Here is a 16,559-nt window from a genome sequence, read left to right as displayed (position 1 = left end):
AAAAGACAAACCCACCTCCATAGGTATCACAAGGGATAAGAAACTAAGAGTAATGCTACTCAACGCCAGAAGTCTAAACCTCAAGATGCATGCACTCGAAACTCTCCTAAGCATGGAGAACATAGATATCTGTGCAGTAACAGAAACCTGGTTCAGGGCTCCCGAGAGCACCCCAGCACTACCAGGTTATACCTCATACCATGCTTTTCGGCCCCAAAACTTGGACCAAACCACAAAAGGAGGGGGAGTTTCGATATTCATCAAAGATACCCACACCTCCAGGTTGGTGGCAAAGCACGAAGCATCAGAGACTATCCATGTGCAACTAACAGTGGGTAAAACTGCCTTCCAGTTTATAGCCTGCTACAGACCACCCTCCCAAACCTAGGATACCCCACTCGGCCTTCCTGAGAACACTGGAAAATATGAAGGTCTCTCCAAACACCATTATATTGGGCGACTTCAACTACCCAAACATAGACTGGGAGCATTACTCTAGCTCCAACACCCTAGCCCAAAGGTTCCTAGAATTCATAAACTCAAATGCTATGGAACAACTTGTTACCACTCCCACAAGAGGGGAAAACATACTGGACCTGATCATCACCAACATGAGAACTCTATGCTCCAGACTAGAAGTGTATCCCTCACTGGTAAGATCAGACCATAAACTGATCTCACTGGATATTCACATCCCGACCCCACCCCCTGCCCAGAAAACCACAGTGAAAAACTTCTCTAAAGCAAATTTCACACTCCTCAAAACTGAGGTGGAATCCTTCAAAGCCCTTGGGCCTGTGGAAAATACGGCCCAAACCGCAGAATCCTTTATAAATGCATTCTATGAACACCTTCAGGAATGCATGGATCATGCAATCCCAAATAAAACCAAGACCCAATCCTCCAAAGGCAGACGTCCTGTCTGGTGGACCCCAGCCATAAACAAAACTATACAATAGAAGGAAGAAGCTACTACATGATGGAGCAAAATCCCAAAAAGGGAAGGCATCTCTGATCAGTATTAGCAAAAAACTAAGGGCATTCATAAAATCGTCTAAGGCCAGCTTCGAGAGAAAAATTGCACAGGACACTAAGGATAACACAAGGCTTTCTTTAGTTATGTTAGGAACCTGGGTGGGAATTCCCAGATATGCTCAGAATTAGTCCAAAATGACATAAAATACACCGAACCCATAGACATTGCCAACATCTTAGCTGACAGGTTCAGCGCAAACTTCTCCCCCCCCCCCCACCAAAAGGGCAAATATCTATCCCAGCAGAGTGCTGCCCCCCTGACATCTCAGATGCTCAGGTAAGAGCCGCCCTCTCCAAAGCAAAAAACACAGCATCAATGGGACCAGACGGTGTCCCGGGCTGCGTCCTACATGAACCCCAAGAAGAGCTAAACCCAAACATAAAACTACTGTTCAATCTCAGCCTTACTACAGGATATGTACCCATAGAGTGGCGTACAGCAACAGTGGTCCCTCTCCACAAAGGTGGTGCCTCAACGGACCCTGGAAACTATCGCCCCATAAGCCTGACTAGCTTGGTCTGCAAAGCTATGGAAAGGATCATCATGGACCTCATAAATAAAGATATTGGGGACCTACAGACACTGGATCCTACCCAGTTCGGCTTTGTTAAGGTCAGATCCTGCCTCTTAAACCTGGTCGACTTCTTTGAAACAGTCACCAAGGCCATTGACGAAGGGAAGGTGGTCCACACAGCCTACCTGGACCTTGCAAAAGCCTTCAATACAGTACCCCACTCGGGCATTATAGATAAGCTCACCAGCTTAAATATAAACCCCTGTGTCACTAGATGGGTTGCAAATTGGCTCAAGGACAGAACCCACATGGTTAGAATTGCTGGAGCTATGTCAGACTCCAAACCAGTTACAAGTGGCGTCCCACAAGGCTCAGTCCTGGGACCTCTTTTGTTCGGTATATATTTCTCGGAGGTACAGGCCAACACAGAAGGACTGTGGCTGACCAAGTTCACAGATGACTGCAAACTGGGCGCCATAATCGACTCTCCAGCCGACACAAGTATCCTCCAAAAGGGCCGCATAGAAACAGACAACTGGTGCCAGAGCCATGGCCTCAAGCTAAACACCAAAAAGTGTATAGTCATCCCCTTTGGCAAAAACAAAGTGCCCCACAAATTACCACATAGTTGGTAATCCATTAAGTACAGAAGAAGTAATTAGGGACCTGGGGACCCAAGTTGATAGCAATCTCTCATTTGACAACCACGTGACCAAAGTGGTTAGAAAAACATTTTATATAGCCCACCTAATCATGAAGGGATTCACATCTAGATTAGGGGAGGTCATCGTGCCTCTTTACTCATCCCTCATTAGACCCATAATAGAGTACAATGCCTCTTTTGGGATGTACCTTACCAAACACCTGCAGCAACTATAAAGACCCCAAAAGTACCTCACCAAGAGGATCAAAGGGCTCAAACAGATGCCCTATGCTGCCCGGTTAAAGAAACTCCAGCTCTACTCAGTGGCATACCGCCTGCTCAGAGGCGACCTGTGCCTGATGTATAAAGCCATGTCCAACCTGGAATTAAGGGACATGCTGCACCTCAAAAAATCCAAATCCCATCGAGCTACACACTCGAGAGACTTGAACCTCAGCACTGAAATAAAAAGGACATGCTGGAGGGACAGATTCATAACCCAGAGGCTCCCTTCACTCTGGAATAAAATCCCAGTCCAGGTTAGGCAGAGTCCCTCATTGACTCTCTTCAAGAGGAATCTTGATGAGTGGATTGGAGATCGTAGGTTTACCCCGGGTATCACTTCTGTGTCACTGTTAGACAGAGGCACAGTATACTAACCTCGAAAAAGGGCATAGCAAAATTAATTTAAAATGGGTGGCGAAAGCCAAACATGCTCTGGCTAGGCTTATAAATGCCCTAGGGCAGATAGCCTAGTATGAACCTATGAACCTATATATATATATATATATATATACACCTATATATATATATATATATATATATATATATATATATATCTGAGTAGTGTGTGTGTGTGTGTGTGTGTGTATATTATATATATATATTTATATATATATGTATATGTGTGTGCGTATATATATAGTGTGTGTGTGTATATATATATATATATATATATATATGTGTGTGTGTGTAGATATATATATATATATATATAGTCTGTGTGTGTGTATATATATATATATATATATATATATATGTGTATATATGTGTGTGTATATATATATATATATATATATATATATATATAATGTAAAGGCTATATATATATATGTGTGTGTGTGTGTGTGTGCGTATATGTGTATATGTGCTTATCTGCTGCACCCAGAGTGTTTACTAAATGCCTGGCATCAGTAATCGCCTTCTGCAGACTACAAGGAATACAAATCTACCCATATCTCGACGACTGACTGATCCAAGCGGACAGCAAGGACATACTACTGCAGCACCTGACGTTTGTAATAAAACTGTTGAACTTCCTGGGATACACAGTCAACAAAAAGAAATCAAAACTAATACCCTCTCAACAAATAATTTTCCTGGGTGCCAGCTTGAATACAATCACCCAGATGGCCTACCTCACGCCAGACAAACAAGGGCAACTGTCTCAATACTTCAGCAAAATGGCAACTTTCACCAGGCTAACTGCAAGGAAAGTCCTGCAGGCTCTGGGATTCATGGCATCTTGCATCCTACTAATCCCATGTGCAAAGCTGCAAATGAGGAAACTTCAATGGTATCTAAAAAACTTATGGTCTCACCACAGCCACAGCTTGGAAACAATTATACCACTCATTCCATGCCTTCAAAAGGAATTTTTGTGGTGGGCTCAAGCATGCCAAAGAAACACAGGTCTCCCTTTCTGTGTACCTCAAGCAACTCAAATCATCACAACAGACTTCTCAGACTACGCCTGGGGAGCACACATGACAGATCAGTGCATTCAGGGAAAATGTTCCCAAAAAGAGAAGCACCTACACATCAACCAAAAGGAAATGTTAGCCGTGCAAAATGCTATTAAGACCTTCAAAGACCTACTGCATCCAGGCCAGCTATTGATAATGACAGACAACACCACAGTGATGTGGTACATAAACAAACAGGGGGGAACTCGTTCATACCCCCTGTGCAGGCAAGCCATGACCCTATGGAACACAGCACTGGAATTGCAAATCCAACTACAGGCACAATTCCTGCCAGGGAAGGAAATCACTCTGGCAGACAACCTAAGCAGAAATATGACAGATCCACACGAATGGAAGTTGCATCCTCAAGTTTTCACAAAGATAACTCAGGCATGGGGACAGCCAGACATAGATCTCTTTACTACCCACAGAAATTACCAGTTGAAAAAATTTTGTTCAAGGACCTATCATCCGCAGGCCTGGAAAGTGGACGCACTCTCTTTCAATTGGACAATATTGACAGTTTATGCCTTCCCGCCTCTTCCTCTGCTGCCCAACGTTCTATTAAAAGCCAGAGCAGAGAGGCCGCAAATGATTGTCATTGCTCCAGACTGGCCAAGACAACACTGGTATCCGCTCCTGAAGAGCCTGACACATTCCCCACCATGGATCCTACCTCTAGTCCCTCTTCTGTTGTCCCAGCACAACTACAAAACCCTTCACAGCCAGCTCAAGACCCTAAATATAGCTGCATGGAGAATTCCTTGATTTCCCATCAGACTGTCCTCTCCAAGGAGGTGCAGGATGTCATCTTGGAAGCCAGAATACCTTCTACTAGAAAAGCCTACTCCACCAAATGGAAACGATTTTGTGCCTGGAATCAAGAAAAGGGCCAGAATCCTTGGGTAATAAATATACCTCAAATTTTACAGTACCTAACTGAGATGTTAAACTGTGGACTTTCCTTCTCCTCCATCAAGATCCACGCTTCAGCCATTTCTGCACAATACAACACAGATTCTCCTTTATTCTCACATCCTCTCTTAAGGCAGTTCCTCAGAGGGGCAAAAAATATAAAACCCCCAAGGAAACCACCAGTCCCTGCTTGGGACCTCAACTTCGTATTGGAAAAGCTGACCCTCCCTCCCTTTGTGCCAGCTTCTTCAACAGATCTACAATACTTGTCATGGAAAACAGCTTTTCTTCTGGCTATCACCTCAGCACGCAGGGTTTCGGAGCTACAGGCCCTCATGTCTGTGCAACCATTCATCATTTTCCACCAGGACAGAGTTTCCTTATGAACCAACCCTACCTTTATGCCAAAGGTAGTATCCAGTGTAGCTTTGAATCAGACTATCCACTTACCTACCTTTTATCCAAATCCACAAAACAAAGGGGAAAGACTACTACATTCCTTGGACATTCACAGACAACTTCGTTATTATTTGGACAGGACAAATCCATTCAGGAAATCAGAGCAACTCTTTGTGTCCTATGCTACAGGTGCTCAAGGAAAGGCTATTTCCAAACAAACAATTTCAAAATGGATAGCCCACTGCATACGCTTTTGTTACTCATTTCATGGAAAAATTGTGCCTGCATGCATCAGATCCCACTCCACCAGGGCCACAGCTACCTCTGCAGCTTTCCTCAGGGGGGTACCTACCAAGGACATTTTGGAAGCAGCCACTTGGAGTTCAGTGCACACTTTCTCCAAGCACTATCACCTTCCACTATACTCTAAATCTAGAGCGGGTTTTGCCACAGCAGTCTTGCAGGGCATCCTCGCTCCTCCTAGTTCCACTTGGTGCCTACCACCCTTACTTAGCTTTGGGATTCTTCCCATCTGTAATGACTGCAGCTGTATGCACGATGAACATAGTACAGTTTTGTACCTACTATAAATGTAGATGTTGGAGTGCTCATACAGCTGCAGTCCAGGTTACCCCCCCTCTGTCCCCTGTTAGGTCAGGCCTTATGACAAACACCTTATCATACAACCTATTTGGGGTATTCTCTTATGGTGTATTTGCTTGCAACTACTGTTTTTTGATTATTCTATTTTACATGTTTGCATAACTTTATGTTTTTGCCTTCCTTCTGGGGGCACCTGACATCTGGGACAAGAAAAACTGAAGAAAATGGCGTCGGCTGACTCTTTTGTACCCCTGCCGCACTGACGTCAGGGAAGAAGTGACGACAACCGACGCCGGACCTAGACTTTGGAATTCGGCCGACCGAGGACCCGCCTGACAGCAGGATAACCCATCTGTAATGACTGCAGCTGTATGAGTACTCAACATCTACATTTATGGTAGGTACAAAACTGTACTTTCTTCTGACTCATTCACTTCAATGGAGCTCTTGAAGTTTACATGGTAACTTCCAATGGGTGGAACATGAACCTTTTGATGGAGTCAAATTATGTCCTCACATTTCAAATGTTCATATATCTGGAACCATAGGGGTTATGAAAGAAGTATAAATGGCAAACCCTTCAACGCAAACTATTTTTATAGTAGTAGTATTCTTTAGGTTCTAGGTCATAAACTGAATTTTATAAGCATAGTGAACACAGGAACCATTTCATTTGTAATATTTTGTAAATAACTTACAATATCTCAGCAGCCACTCAAGTCACACACACACACACACTGCTAGCAGCATTTTATTCAGCTAGGTGAGGGCTTTCATTAGAGGCAAAGGAGTTCTGTTTGTTACTTTGTTGAGATAGAAAAATTAATATAGTAAAAACAACAGTCGATATTTCTTTACCTACACTAGACAGAGGTTGAATATTAATGGAGTTGACTTTGCCATTGTGTAAGCTTTTAAGATGAAATCTTTTAAAACTTTTGTACGTAGCATGATTTTGGAATTACTAATGCAAACATGAGCAAGCAGTATTTAACACCTAGAGGCGTCAGTAGGAGTTAACTGCAGATGCACCTGGAGGCATCACTCTGATGTAAGGAGTGAACTTTTTCCTGTCTGTCTAAATGTGGTTGTAAAAACTCTTCTGTGGCGAAATTGTCTATTTTACTTTTTGGAGCTGGCAAAGTATGTTAGTGTTTTTACTGTGCTGTTGTGGGCAGAAGTTTGACTTAACAATTGATTTTTTAATAGCTTAATGCCATTTGTTTTCCCCGGCAAAGAGGCACCATTTTTCTCTTGACCGTGGAACAAGCTCCCAGTCCCAATGTTGGTTCTTTGTCCAAAAAAGAAAAGGTAAACAAATAGCCTTTGCCACCACAGCAGGCTAGCATTTTGTGTCAGCTGCAGGACGATGACTGCTGCAGCCAAAACTGGTTCCTCACACCACTCATCTTTTACCCCGGATCCATCTGGTGTAGCACTTACAGCTACTATAGACCCAAGGATTAGCTACTTCCTCTGTGGCTGTTGGGGACTCCTCAATGGGCAAGGGAGAGCCACTGTTGTCATTACTGGGAGTTGGAACAGGTGAGACCTCACTGTTTAGTCAGAATATTGTGCTTATCCTGTACCCATCCCCTTGGGAACTGCTGCTGCAATTAGCAGCTCTGTTGGCCCCATTTTCCTGTCAAAAAGAAGTGAAAAACTAAACATATATCTGCTGCTCCTCAAATTTCTTTTGACAAGTAATTAGCCTCAGGGTGTAGTTTAGATCATTGATCTTTCTTGTAAGGTGGTTTCTGGAAAAGAAAAAAGGCATGCCTCCTTTCCTGAAGAGATTCAAGACTCTGAATTTGGACAGGAGGGTAAAGGGACAGATGCAGGGTTTTCTCCTCAGATTTCTGATTAAGATTACGAGGAGAGCACAGCATCTGATTTTCCCTGTGAGATATTCTTTTTCTGAGACTATTTTCAGAATGTGCCCATGTTTTCATTGGGAGAATGCTGAGGTTTCTTAGTTCCTCAGAAAATACTATGAGCTGTTACAAATGGAATTTCCAGAACCTTCACCCATTCTTCCAGTGCTGTCAGCTTTTGTGTTACTGCCTGTAATGTTCCCGATAGTCAGCTTTCTGCTCCTAAAATAGCAGAGATAGATTGTATAAAGTTCCTCAGTCTTGTTTTTATCACTCATCCCAACCTGACCCAGCAGCTGTAGATTGTTAAGCCTGCTGCTGCTAAATAATTCCAATCCTACACTTTCCTAACAAGGATAGAGAAATAATTGAGAAGTGTTGTAAAAAAGTGTATACTTCTGCAACTGTGAATTTCAATATTTTGAATTGTCGGGTCTGTATGTTAGTTTATTCTAATTGTGAAAGTATGAGGCATATTTGGTCTGCAGTTTTTTTCTTCTGAGGAACAATCTGCTTTAAACAATTTAGTTTTTTCTGTTGTACAAGTTGCTATTCATTGTTTTCAGTGTGTGTGTGATTCAGATGATGCTTCTTTAAGGGCTTTGGCTACTGGAACTGTGTTTAGGAGGTTTGCCTGGTTGCATTCTTTGAACTTCCCAGATGATGATGATGATGATGATGAAATTTTAAATGGATAGCTATTTAGTATTTGGTCTCTGTTGTAGAGGTTTTCAGAAAGTGTGATGGGAGGGATAAATTGATACCAGGTGTTTCTAATATTTTTAACCCCCTTTTTTCCAATATTTCCAAGAGCTTCTGTACCCCCCCCCCCATTAATTTTTGGTTAGAAAAAAAATAAAAAGTCTCAGCAAAATACTGGTAAACAGACATTTAAGAAGAAATATCAAGGGGGTTCTAAAAAGAATACGGGGTTTTTCCAAACCAAAGGACAGTCTAACAAGTCAGAATGACTGACCTTGTTCCTCCCTCCCACCCTGGCAGTCCCTTTTAACTTCAAGAAAGTCTGAATCTCTACTTTACTCTTTGGCAACAGATAGTTTCAGGCCATTGGGTTCTGAAGATCCATCATCAAGGTTACAGATGGAAGTGGGAGGAAGTTCTTCCTTTCCAGGGAATAATTCCTCATCCAGCAGACCAGACTCATTTGTTTCCCTTGTCCTTCAACATGTGCTGTCTCATGGAGTGATGGAGCCAGTTCTTCTTTCCCAGTTTGGTAAAGGGTTTTTATTTGAGGATGTTTTTGGTGGCAAAGAAAGAAAATGCTTGGGGACCAGTTCTGGGTCTTTCCTAAACCAATTTGTGATACTGACCAAATTTAAAATGCTATCACTTTGCAATCTGTCACCCCTTGTTTATTTAAGGTTACTGGTAACGTTAGATTTAAAAGATGCTTATCACATCATTATTCATGCAGAATTCAGGCATTTCTTAAGGTTTTGTGTGTCTGGATCACATTCCGTTTTCTGCCTTACCCTTTGGACTATCCACTGCTCCAAGAGTGTTTCACATAGTGTCTAGCTTCACTTATAGCTTATTACAGGCTACAGGGTATCCATGTTTTTCCACATTTAGACAACTTGCTTACCATTGCAAAGTCTTTTTCAAAGTGTCAAGAGTCTCTCACTTAGGTGAAAGATCTCTTACACAAGCTGGGATTCCAAGAGAACATTCAAAAGTCTTTCTTGACTACATCACACAGGGCTGTGTTCCTGAGGTGTCTGCTAGACACATTGGTTCAAAGAGCTTTTCTTCCACCCGAAAAAATAAATCTCTGTCTTGATGTATTTGTAGGGTTTTACATTCACTTTGGTCACTGTTTGGAAATATCTCAGGATTTTGGGTCTTGTGGCATCTATGATTCTCATAATATCCTTGACAAGACTGCACATGAGGGGTATAGTGGTATATGAAGTCTCTTTTTTTTCTCCCAGCACCAACACCCATTATTGTTAGAAGAGAAATCACTTGGTGGAGACAGCAAATTTCCTAAACTCCAGCCCCCCCCAACCCCCCCAAAAAAGCAGTCACCACAGACTCCTCAGACTTTGCTTGGAGAGTAGTTTCAGGAGGGGTAGAAGTTCAAGGTGCTTGGGACACCATGGACAGATGCAAGCACATAGATATAAAACAGTTGCTTGCTCTGATCAAGGTACTCTACTTTCTGAATCATCTTAGTTCCCTGGACCTCTTCAAGGGTTTTGCAAACAATACCACAGTTGTGATACATTATCAAGTAAGGAGTAGCCAGGTCTTACTCCCTTTGCAGACTAGCCATGTTAGCTTTGGATATAGCTTAACAGCACAGTCTTGCTCTAAAAGCATCCTACATCTCATCAGAACAAAATTGTGTGGCAGGCATGCTGAGAAAGACAAAGGCAGACCCTCACGAGTGGAAACTAGATCAGGGGTTCTTCAAAGATTTGATTCGTCTTTGATTCATCTGTTCGTCTGTAGGGAGTTCCTGAAGTACACCTATTTGTCTGCTCTCTGAACAATCAATCAGCTGACAAAATTCTGCAACAAGGCCTAGAAGATGCATACCTTTTCTTTTTCTTGAACAGGAATGTTGTGTGGCTTTCCACACTTCACTGATATCCAGGGTAGTTCAGAAAATTCAGAAGGAATCCCATAAGATCAGTGTGGTTCTATTCTGGCTGAGGCAGTAATGGTTTTCCCTTCTTTTGGAAATAGCCAGGGGCAATTACCACAAGCTTCCCCAGAGAATGGATCTACTTACACAACACTAGGGTTGATTGATACTCCCAGCCCCATTAAACTTCAGCTGACTGACTTGATGATAGGGGCTTAATTCTCTTTAGGCACGTATTTACTGAGGACATGCAGCCGGTTCTAATGGAGGCAAGAAGAGAAAATCATATATTAGCAAATGGAAAAAAATTTCTATTTGGTGCCAACAGCATAACCAGTATCCACTCAGGGCTGGTATTTCTGTGGGCTCACAATGTTTGTGAGAGTTACAATTCTTTGGCTTTTTTTACTTCAGCATTTATTTATTAGCCATTTCAGCATGGCTACCCATGGATCCTCTTCAAAAACATTCTGACATTAGAATGTACTGAGAGCAGAGAGTTTTTCATGAGGGGCTTCCAAGAAAACTGGTAGCTTATCCTCCTTGAGATCTTAATTTTGTGTTGGAGAAACTAAGACTTGCTCACTTGAACCAGCTAATCTGGTTGATTTGAGGTTCTTAACATGGAAGACAGATGGTACTCATTGCTCTAACCTGTGCAAGAAGAGTATCTGTTTTGCTAACTCTTATTGTGAGTCAATACTCTTGCTTTCTACAAAGGCAGGGTTTCTTTGAGGGCTAATCCTAAAGTGGTGTCTGACTTTACTATAAGCCAAACTATCCATTTTCTGTTTTCTTTCCTAAAACTAAAAATGAGGAGAAAAAGATACTTCATACCTTGGATGGCCACAGACAACTTGTTTACCATCTTAACAGAATAAAATCTTCAGATCTTTAGAGAAGTTGTTAATTTCTTGTGAAGGTAGAAAGAAGGCACAAATTGATTCCAAATGGTTGTCTCAGAATATTATTTTTTTTATTCTCACCAGAATATTCCAGACAGGATCAAGTCCCACTCTAAAAGTACCTTGGCTGCTTCTTTGCTTTTTTGGAAAGGTTTGGATTCTTGAAGTATTCTAGAAGCAGCAATTCAATTTGGTTCTCTGTGCACACTTTTACAAAGCTCTACAAACTTGATTTCTTCTGTAGGTCTAGATCAGGCTTTGCTAGGACCCTTCTCCTTCCATGTCCCAAATGTAATAAGGTAGGGTAGTCTAACCATACAGCTAAGGTTACTGGAGCAGTGATCAGTATGATGAACACAGTACAGTTGTCTAAGTAAACTTACTGTAACAGTAGATTTTGAATGATCATTACTGCAATAGCTGTTACCTCCCTCCCCCTTTTCATTTTTTATTTATGCCAGTGTGTGTGTGTGTATGTATGTGTGTGTGTGTGTGTGTGTGTGTGTGTATATATATATATATATATATATATATATATATATATATATATATATACACATATATATAGATATAGATACAGATATGTATATAGATATGTATATATATATATATATATATATATATATATATATAGATATGGATGTGATCACTACTAAATCACAAATACTTACAATACCGAAGACAAGAATTCCGAGACCAGATACCCAAAAGACGAGAAGACCGGAAGCGCAAATTTCAAAATCGTGAAGTACGGAGATGTTGAATTAGCACTTCTGGTGTTTTGGTTTGTGAATGGATAGGTGGAAGGTCAGCTAAGTATCTGTGTTTGGTTGTGTTGGTTAGGGGCTTTAGTGTGTGTTGTGACTGATGTGTGTGTGTGGGAAATGTAGGTGTGTTATGGTGTTTTTGTGTGTTTGTCTGTGTACTGCGACCTTGGAGTTAGAATATTTAAGTAAAGGGTGTGGGGGGGGGGCGCGCAGTGGGGCTTGCCCCCCTGCTTTTATGTAGTGCAGGTTTGTGTGTTTGTGTTTTGGGTGAATGTGTATGTGGATGTGTATGGTGTATGTTTTCTGTAGTGTTTGGGATTTTAAATTTTGCGCTTCTGGTCTTCCAGTCTTCTTGTCTTTCGGGTATCTGGTCTCGGGATTCCTGTCTTCGATATTGTAAGTAGTCGGGATTTAGTAGTGATCCCATATATATATATATATGTATATATATGTATATATATATATATATATATATATATATATATATATATATATATATATATATATATATATATGAAATGTGTGTATGTATATATGGGTCTACTTTGTTTTGTTGAATCTCATTTCACTGAAGTTCATTTCACCCCGACCACTTCACTGAAAACTCATTTCACTGAACTGCAGTTAGTATATATGGCACTGTGTAGAGTACTGTAAAGGCAAGTAAAAGGTATATGCCCTTTTCCCCACTGTAGTGCGATCCTGGAGTTGGTATATATAGTTAGGGGGGGTATGGCGGGTGTAGACCCCCACTTAGTTTGAGTACATATTGTCTTCTGGAGAGAGTCATTCATTGGTGTTGTAACTATGCATGCCTATTGTTTAAAATGTATTGTTTTGAAAGTTTTGGTAAAATACAATATAAAACAAACAAGGTAGTGGGCTATGTCCACCCACCTCCCCAATGGCCTCCCTCCCCCCAACTATATATATTAACTCCAGGATTGCATTACAGTGGGGAAAAGGGCATATACCTTTTACTTTCCTTATAGTATGCTACACAGTGCCATATATATACTAAGTTCGATTCAGTGAAATGAGTTTTCAGTAATTTGTGTTTTCAGCAATGTGGTCGGGGTGAAATGAAATTCAGTGAAATGAGATTCAGCGAAACAAAGTAGCCCATATATGTGTGTGTGTGTGTGCGCGCGCGCACACTCATATATAACTTTACTCCAAGCTATGTCCTTTCGGGGTTTCAGCCTCCCTCTGTCATTTGGCATGAAAGCTCTGAAGGAATGGTCTTCCAAATCTTTTTTTTTTATGGCAGCTCAGCTCATGCTATATAATGGTCTGAGCACAAGGATGGTGGCTAAGGCTACTGCAGCGGTGATCATCCAACATATGTTATGGTAAGTTTACTTACACAGTTGTACTTTTCTCCAGAATTAAGCTCATTTGTCTTGCGTTTTTTTCCTTTGCTGTTATTAAGAACAGGAGTGTCTAATTTGCTGCTCTTGTGATCCTTTCTTTATTTTATATGTTGACTTTGTTACTAATTCTTGCTTATGCATTTTTGAAACCTCTCTTTCTAGATTGATTCCTGGTGTAAAGAAAACAGTTACGTGATCGGTGGATATTACCAAGCAAATGAACGTGCAAAGGACTCCAGGTGGGGACTACGCTGTATTTGTTTTTCTCCTCTCTTTTTTCCCATCTATTGCCAGTTTTCATATTATCTCACCTTGAATGGAGCAGGTGTATCAGATCACAAGAAGTTCCAGTCTGGCATATTTAAAGCTGTTGAAGTGCTCATGCAGTCAGGAGCTATGCATAAAATTTGCAAGCTAGCCATAGAAAATATTTTGGGAGACTTTGTCGTCAGAATATATGGTGTTATGAGTATCAACTCATGCTTTGTCTTTTAGTTGTCTAGCAAATCATACTATATGCTTGACATTGGACAGAAGCATTCGCTGATAATACTTCTAGAGAAGCGCTTGAGGAAACCCTGGCTTGTATCTTCCTTGGGTCCTTACCCAAGTAAGTAAATACTTCTGTAGTGATTTTGTTCTGGCAGAGGTTCTGCATTTAGCCTTGTATAGCTCATGTTCAGTTTTGTGTTATTGTCTCTGAAAGCTTGATCGTCCTTTCAATCTCCTGAATTATATTTACCATAGGTTGATATTGATGTGGGTGTTCATCCTTCTAATAGGTCTGTTCTTTGGTTGTTAGAAGCCAAGAGAAATGTTCTGTGCAGTAATATCCGACTACCAAAAACATACAGAAAATGACTAGAGTTTTTTTTTTTTAATTTTGTTTTGTTTTATTTTAGTTTGTTGGAATGTACTTTGCTGCTCATGTGGCTTAAATTTGCTGTTGAACCGTTTATAACTTTGTAATTTTTAAAACCATGGATTTCAGTTTAATTGAACATGCTACTTGTAGAGGTTTCTTGCAGTTGAGTGATCCTTCTTTATGGATGGCCTTGAAGAGTGTTACATACATCTAGGCAGCAGCATTTGGTATAGCCAAGTCTTGCGAGTTAACAAAATAATATTTACATTACATACATTAACTGTGTGGTAGAAGGATGCAGTCTACCTTTTCTGTCCAGGTCTTTCACCTAGACTTGGGCAACTCACCCTTGCCCTGTCATTACCTCCCTCTTGGAAGTCCCAAGCTGCATGCATCAAAGGCGTAAACGGTCTCAGATACTTCCACCCAATGTAGTAAATTAGCCAGCCTGTAGGCCACTGTTTCTGAGAAAAAAAATGTTTTTTGTTTTTGGTGATGATGATGTTGAGTTTTCATTATTTGCTGTCCTTTCTGCCTTGTCCTGTGGGGTAGTTTCTACATTTTTCTACTGATGCCTTCATGTACCCATATTATTCCCCTGTCCCTTTCTAAATTTCATTGGTAGAAAGAGTATGTCCGTTATTGTTGCACCTGTATTTGATGGCTGAATTTGTCATGCCTGGCTGTCAGAAACTGAATTGTTTGAGGGTAATTGATGTTCATTTCAAAATAGAAGAACTCATTTTGAAGATGTAGCATGTCTTCCTTCTCTGTGGATGTTTGTATGAATTTGTGGTGGTGGGCAAAAGATGAAGGGCCGGATTCACGAAACCTCCGTGTAAGACTTAATATGTCTTACTCGGAGGCTGCATTTGAACGGTATGACGTCAGCGTGCCATGAATATTCATGAGGGCACGCTGACTCATCCGTAACTCTTACACGGACTGAGTAGGCAAGCAGGGGGCGTGTCCGACTGCCGAGCAGTCTAAATGTCCACGCCCCTGCAAGGTTTTAAAAAGCATAATGTCAACAGACAAGAGCGAGTCCGCTGAAATGTACATGCACCCAACACCACACTCCCTGACACTGTAAACCGCCATCACAGTTATAAAACGGAAAAAAATATTTTTTTTTAAATCCACGATATAGCTGCCCGTATTTGCGCTTGTTTGCGCGGGTGTGCCCATTGCTTAACCACAGTTAGCAATTGTGACATTGAATAGCATATAAGAACTACTTATGCAAATTAATCCAAATAGCAATCGCGTAATGGTAGAGCGTATGCACAAAGAGAAGGCATTCACGGTTCGAGTCCCACCACTCCCCTACTTATTTACGTTTTAAATCAGTATTTGAAATAATACCAGACAAATATGATTAAAATGTTATTAAAAGCAGTGACATGGCCAATGTATCAGCGAACAAAATATATATTTTTAAAAGACCCAGATGTATAATAGCCTGCCGTTAAGCAACATTTTACACAGCTAAACAGAGGTGCCCATAGTTTAATAGCGCTGTACCCATCTAAACAGAGGTGCCCATAGTTTACTAGCACTTTATCCAGTTAAACAGAGTTGCCCATAGTTTAATAGCACTTCACCCAGCTAAACAGAGTTGCTTATAGTGTAATAGGGCTTTACCCAGCACAGTAGTTGTCCAAAGGTTAAAAGCGCTTTACCCAGCGCAATGTGTTTGCGCGGACGTGCGCGCCACGCCAACCAGGGCACCGTAGGGCACCGGAGAGCAACGTAGAGCTAGGTTGCTTAAACGCAGCCACACCCCCTAGCCTGTCTAGACAGTATTAAAATAAAAGAGCAACAAGGTTCGAACCCAGGACCCTGTGCATCATAATCAAACCACAGAACCACTAAGCCATGACAGCTTAGGAGAAACCGCCACTATAAGCATACATATACATAGAAATGGTAGATTAACCATTACTAAGCAGGTCTGCAGTCAGCTTAGAATTCTCAAAAATGGCCAATCACAAAAAAGTGCGGGAAATGCGGCATATTTAAGCCCCATAGGCAGGAATACTCGCCATAACTGATTGTGGTACCCACTTGCAGTCAGGATGGCAGGCGTCGGAGAGGGTAATCGCTTTAGAGCGCAAAGGTGGGGCATTGAGGAGTCTAAATATATGGTTTGGCTCCTAGTCCACCAACATGAAGGCCGACTCATGTAGGGCCAGGTTCAATGGGGAGCATACAAGGCAGAGGCGTGGAACCAGTTGGCACATGATCTTACCAGTGCCACAGGCATTCCCAGGACTGTTGAGCAGGTCCGTCACCACCATGCAGACCTG

The 16,559-nt window shown here is 41.5% G+C and overlaps 1 protein-coding gene across 1 annotated transcript in view; it reads left to right on the top strand.

The window, feature by feature from the left end:
- EMC8 (ER membrane protein complex subunit 8) overlaps positions 1-16,559 on the top strand; it is a 583,181-nt gene that overhangs the window by 83,535 nt on the left and 483,087 nt on the right. The window contains exon 2 of the mRNA XM_044081758.1: positions 13,548-13,624. Coding sequence (XP_043937693.1) covers positions 13,548-13,624 — 77 coding nt within the window. The remainder of the gene's footprint in view (positions 1-13,547; positions 13,625-16,559) is intronic.

The sequence above is a fragment of the Protopterus annectens genome, chromosome 8.part1, assembly GCF_019279795.1.
Source record: "Protopterus annectens isolate FY-2018-M chromosome 8.part1, PAN1.0, whole genome shotgun sequence".
Taxonomy (NCBI): domain Eukaryota; kingdom Metazoa; phylum Chordata; order Ceratodontiformes; family Protopteridae; genus Protopterus; species Protopterus annectens.
The sequence above is the reverse complement of the archived record's forward strand: the minus strand, read 5'-3'. Positions and strand labels throughout refer to the sequence as shown.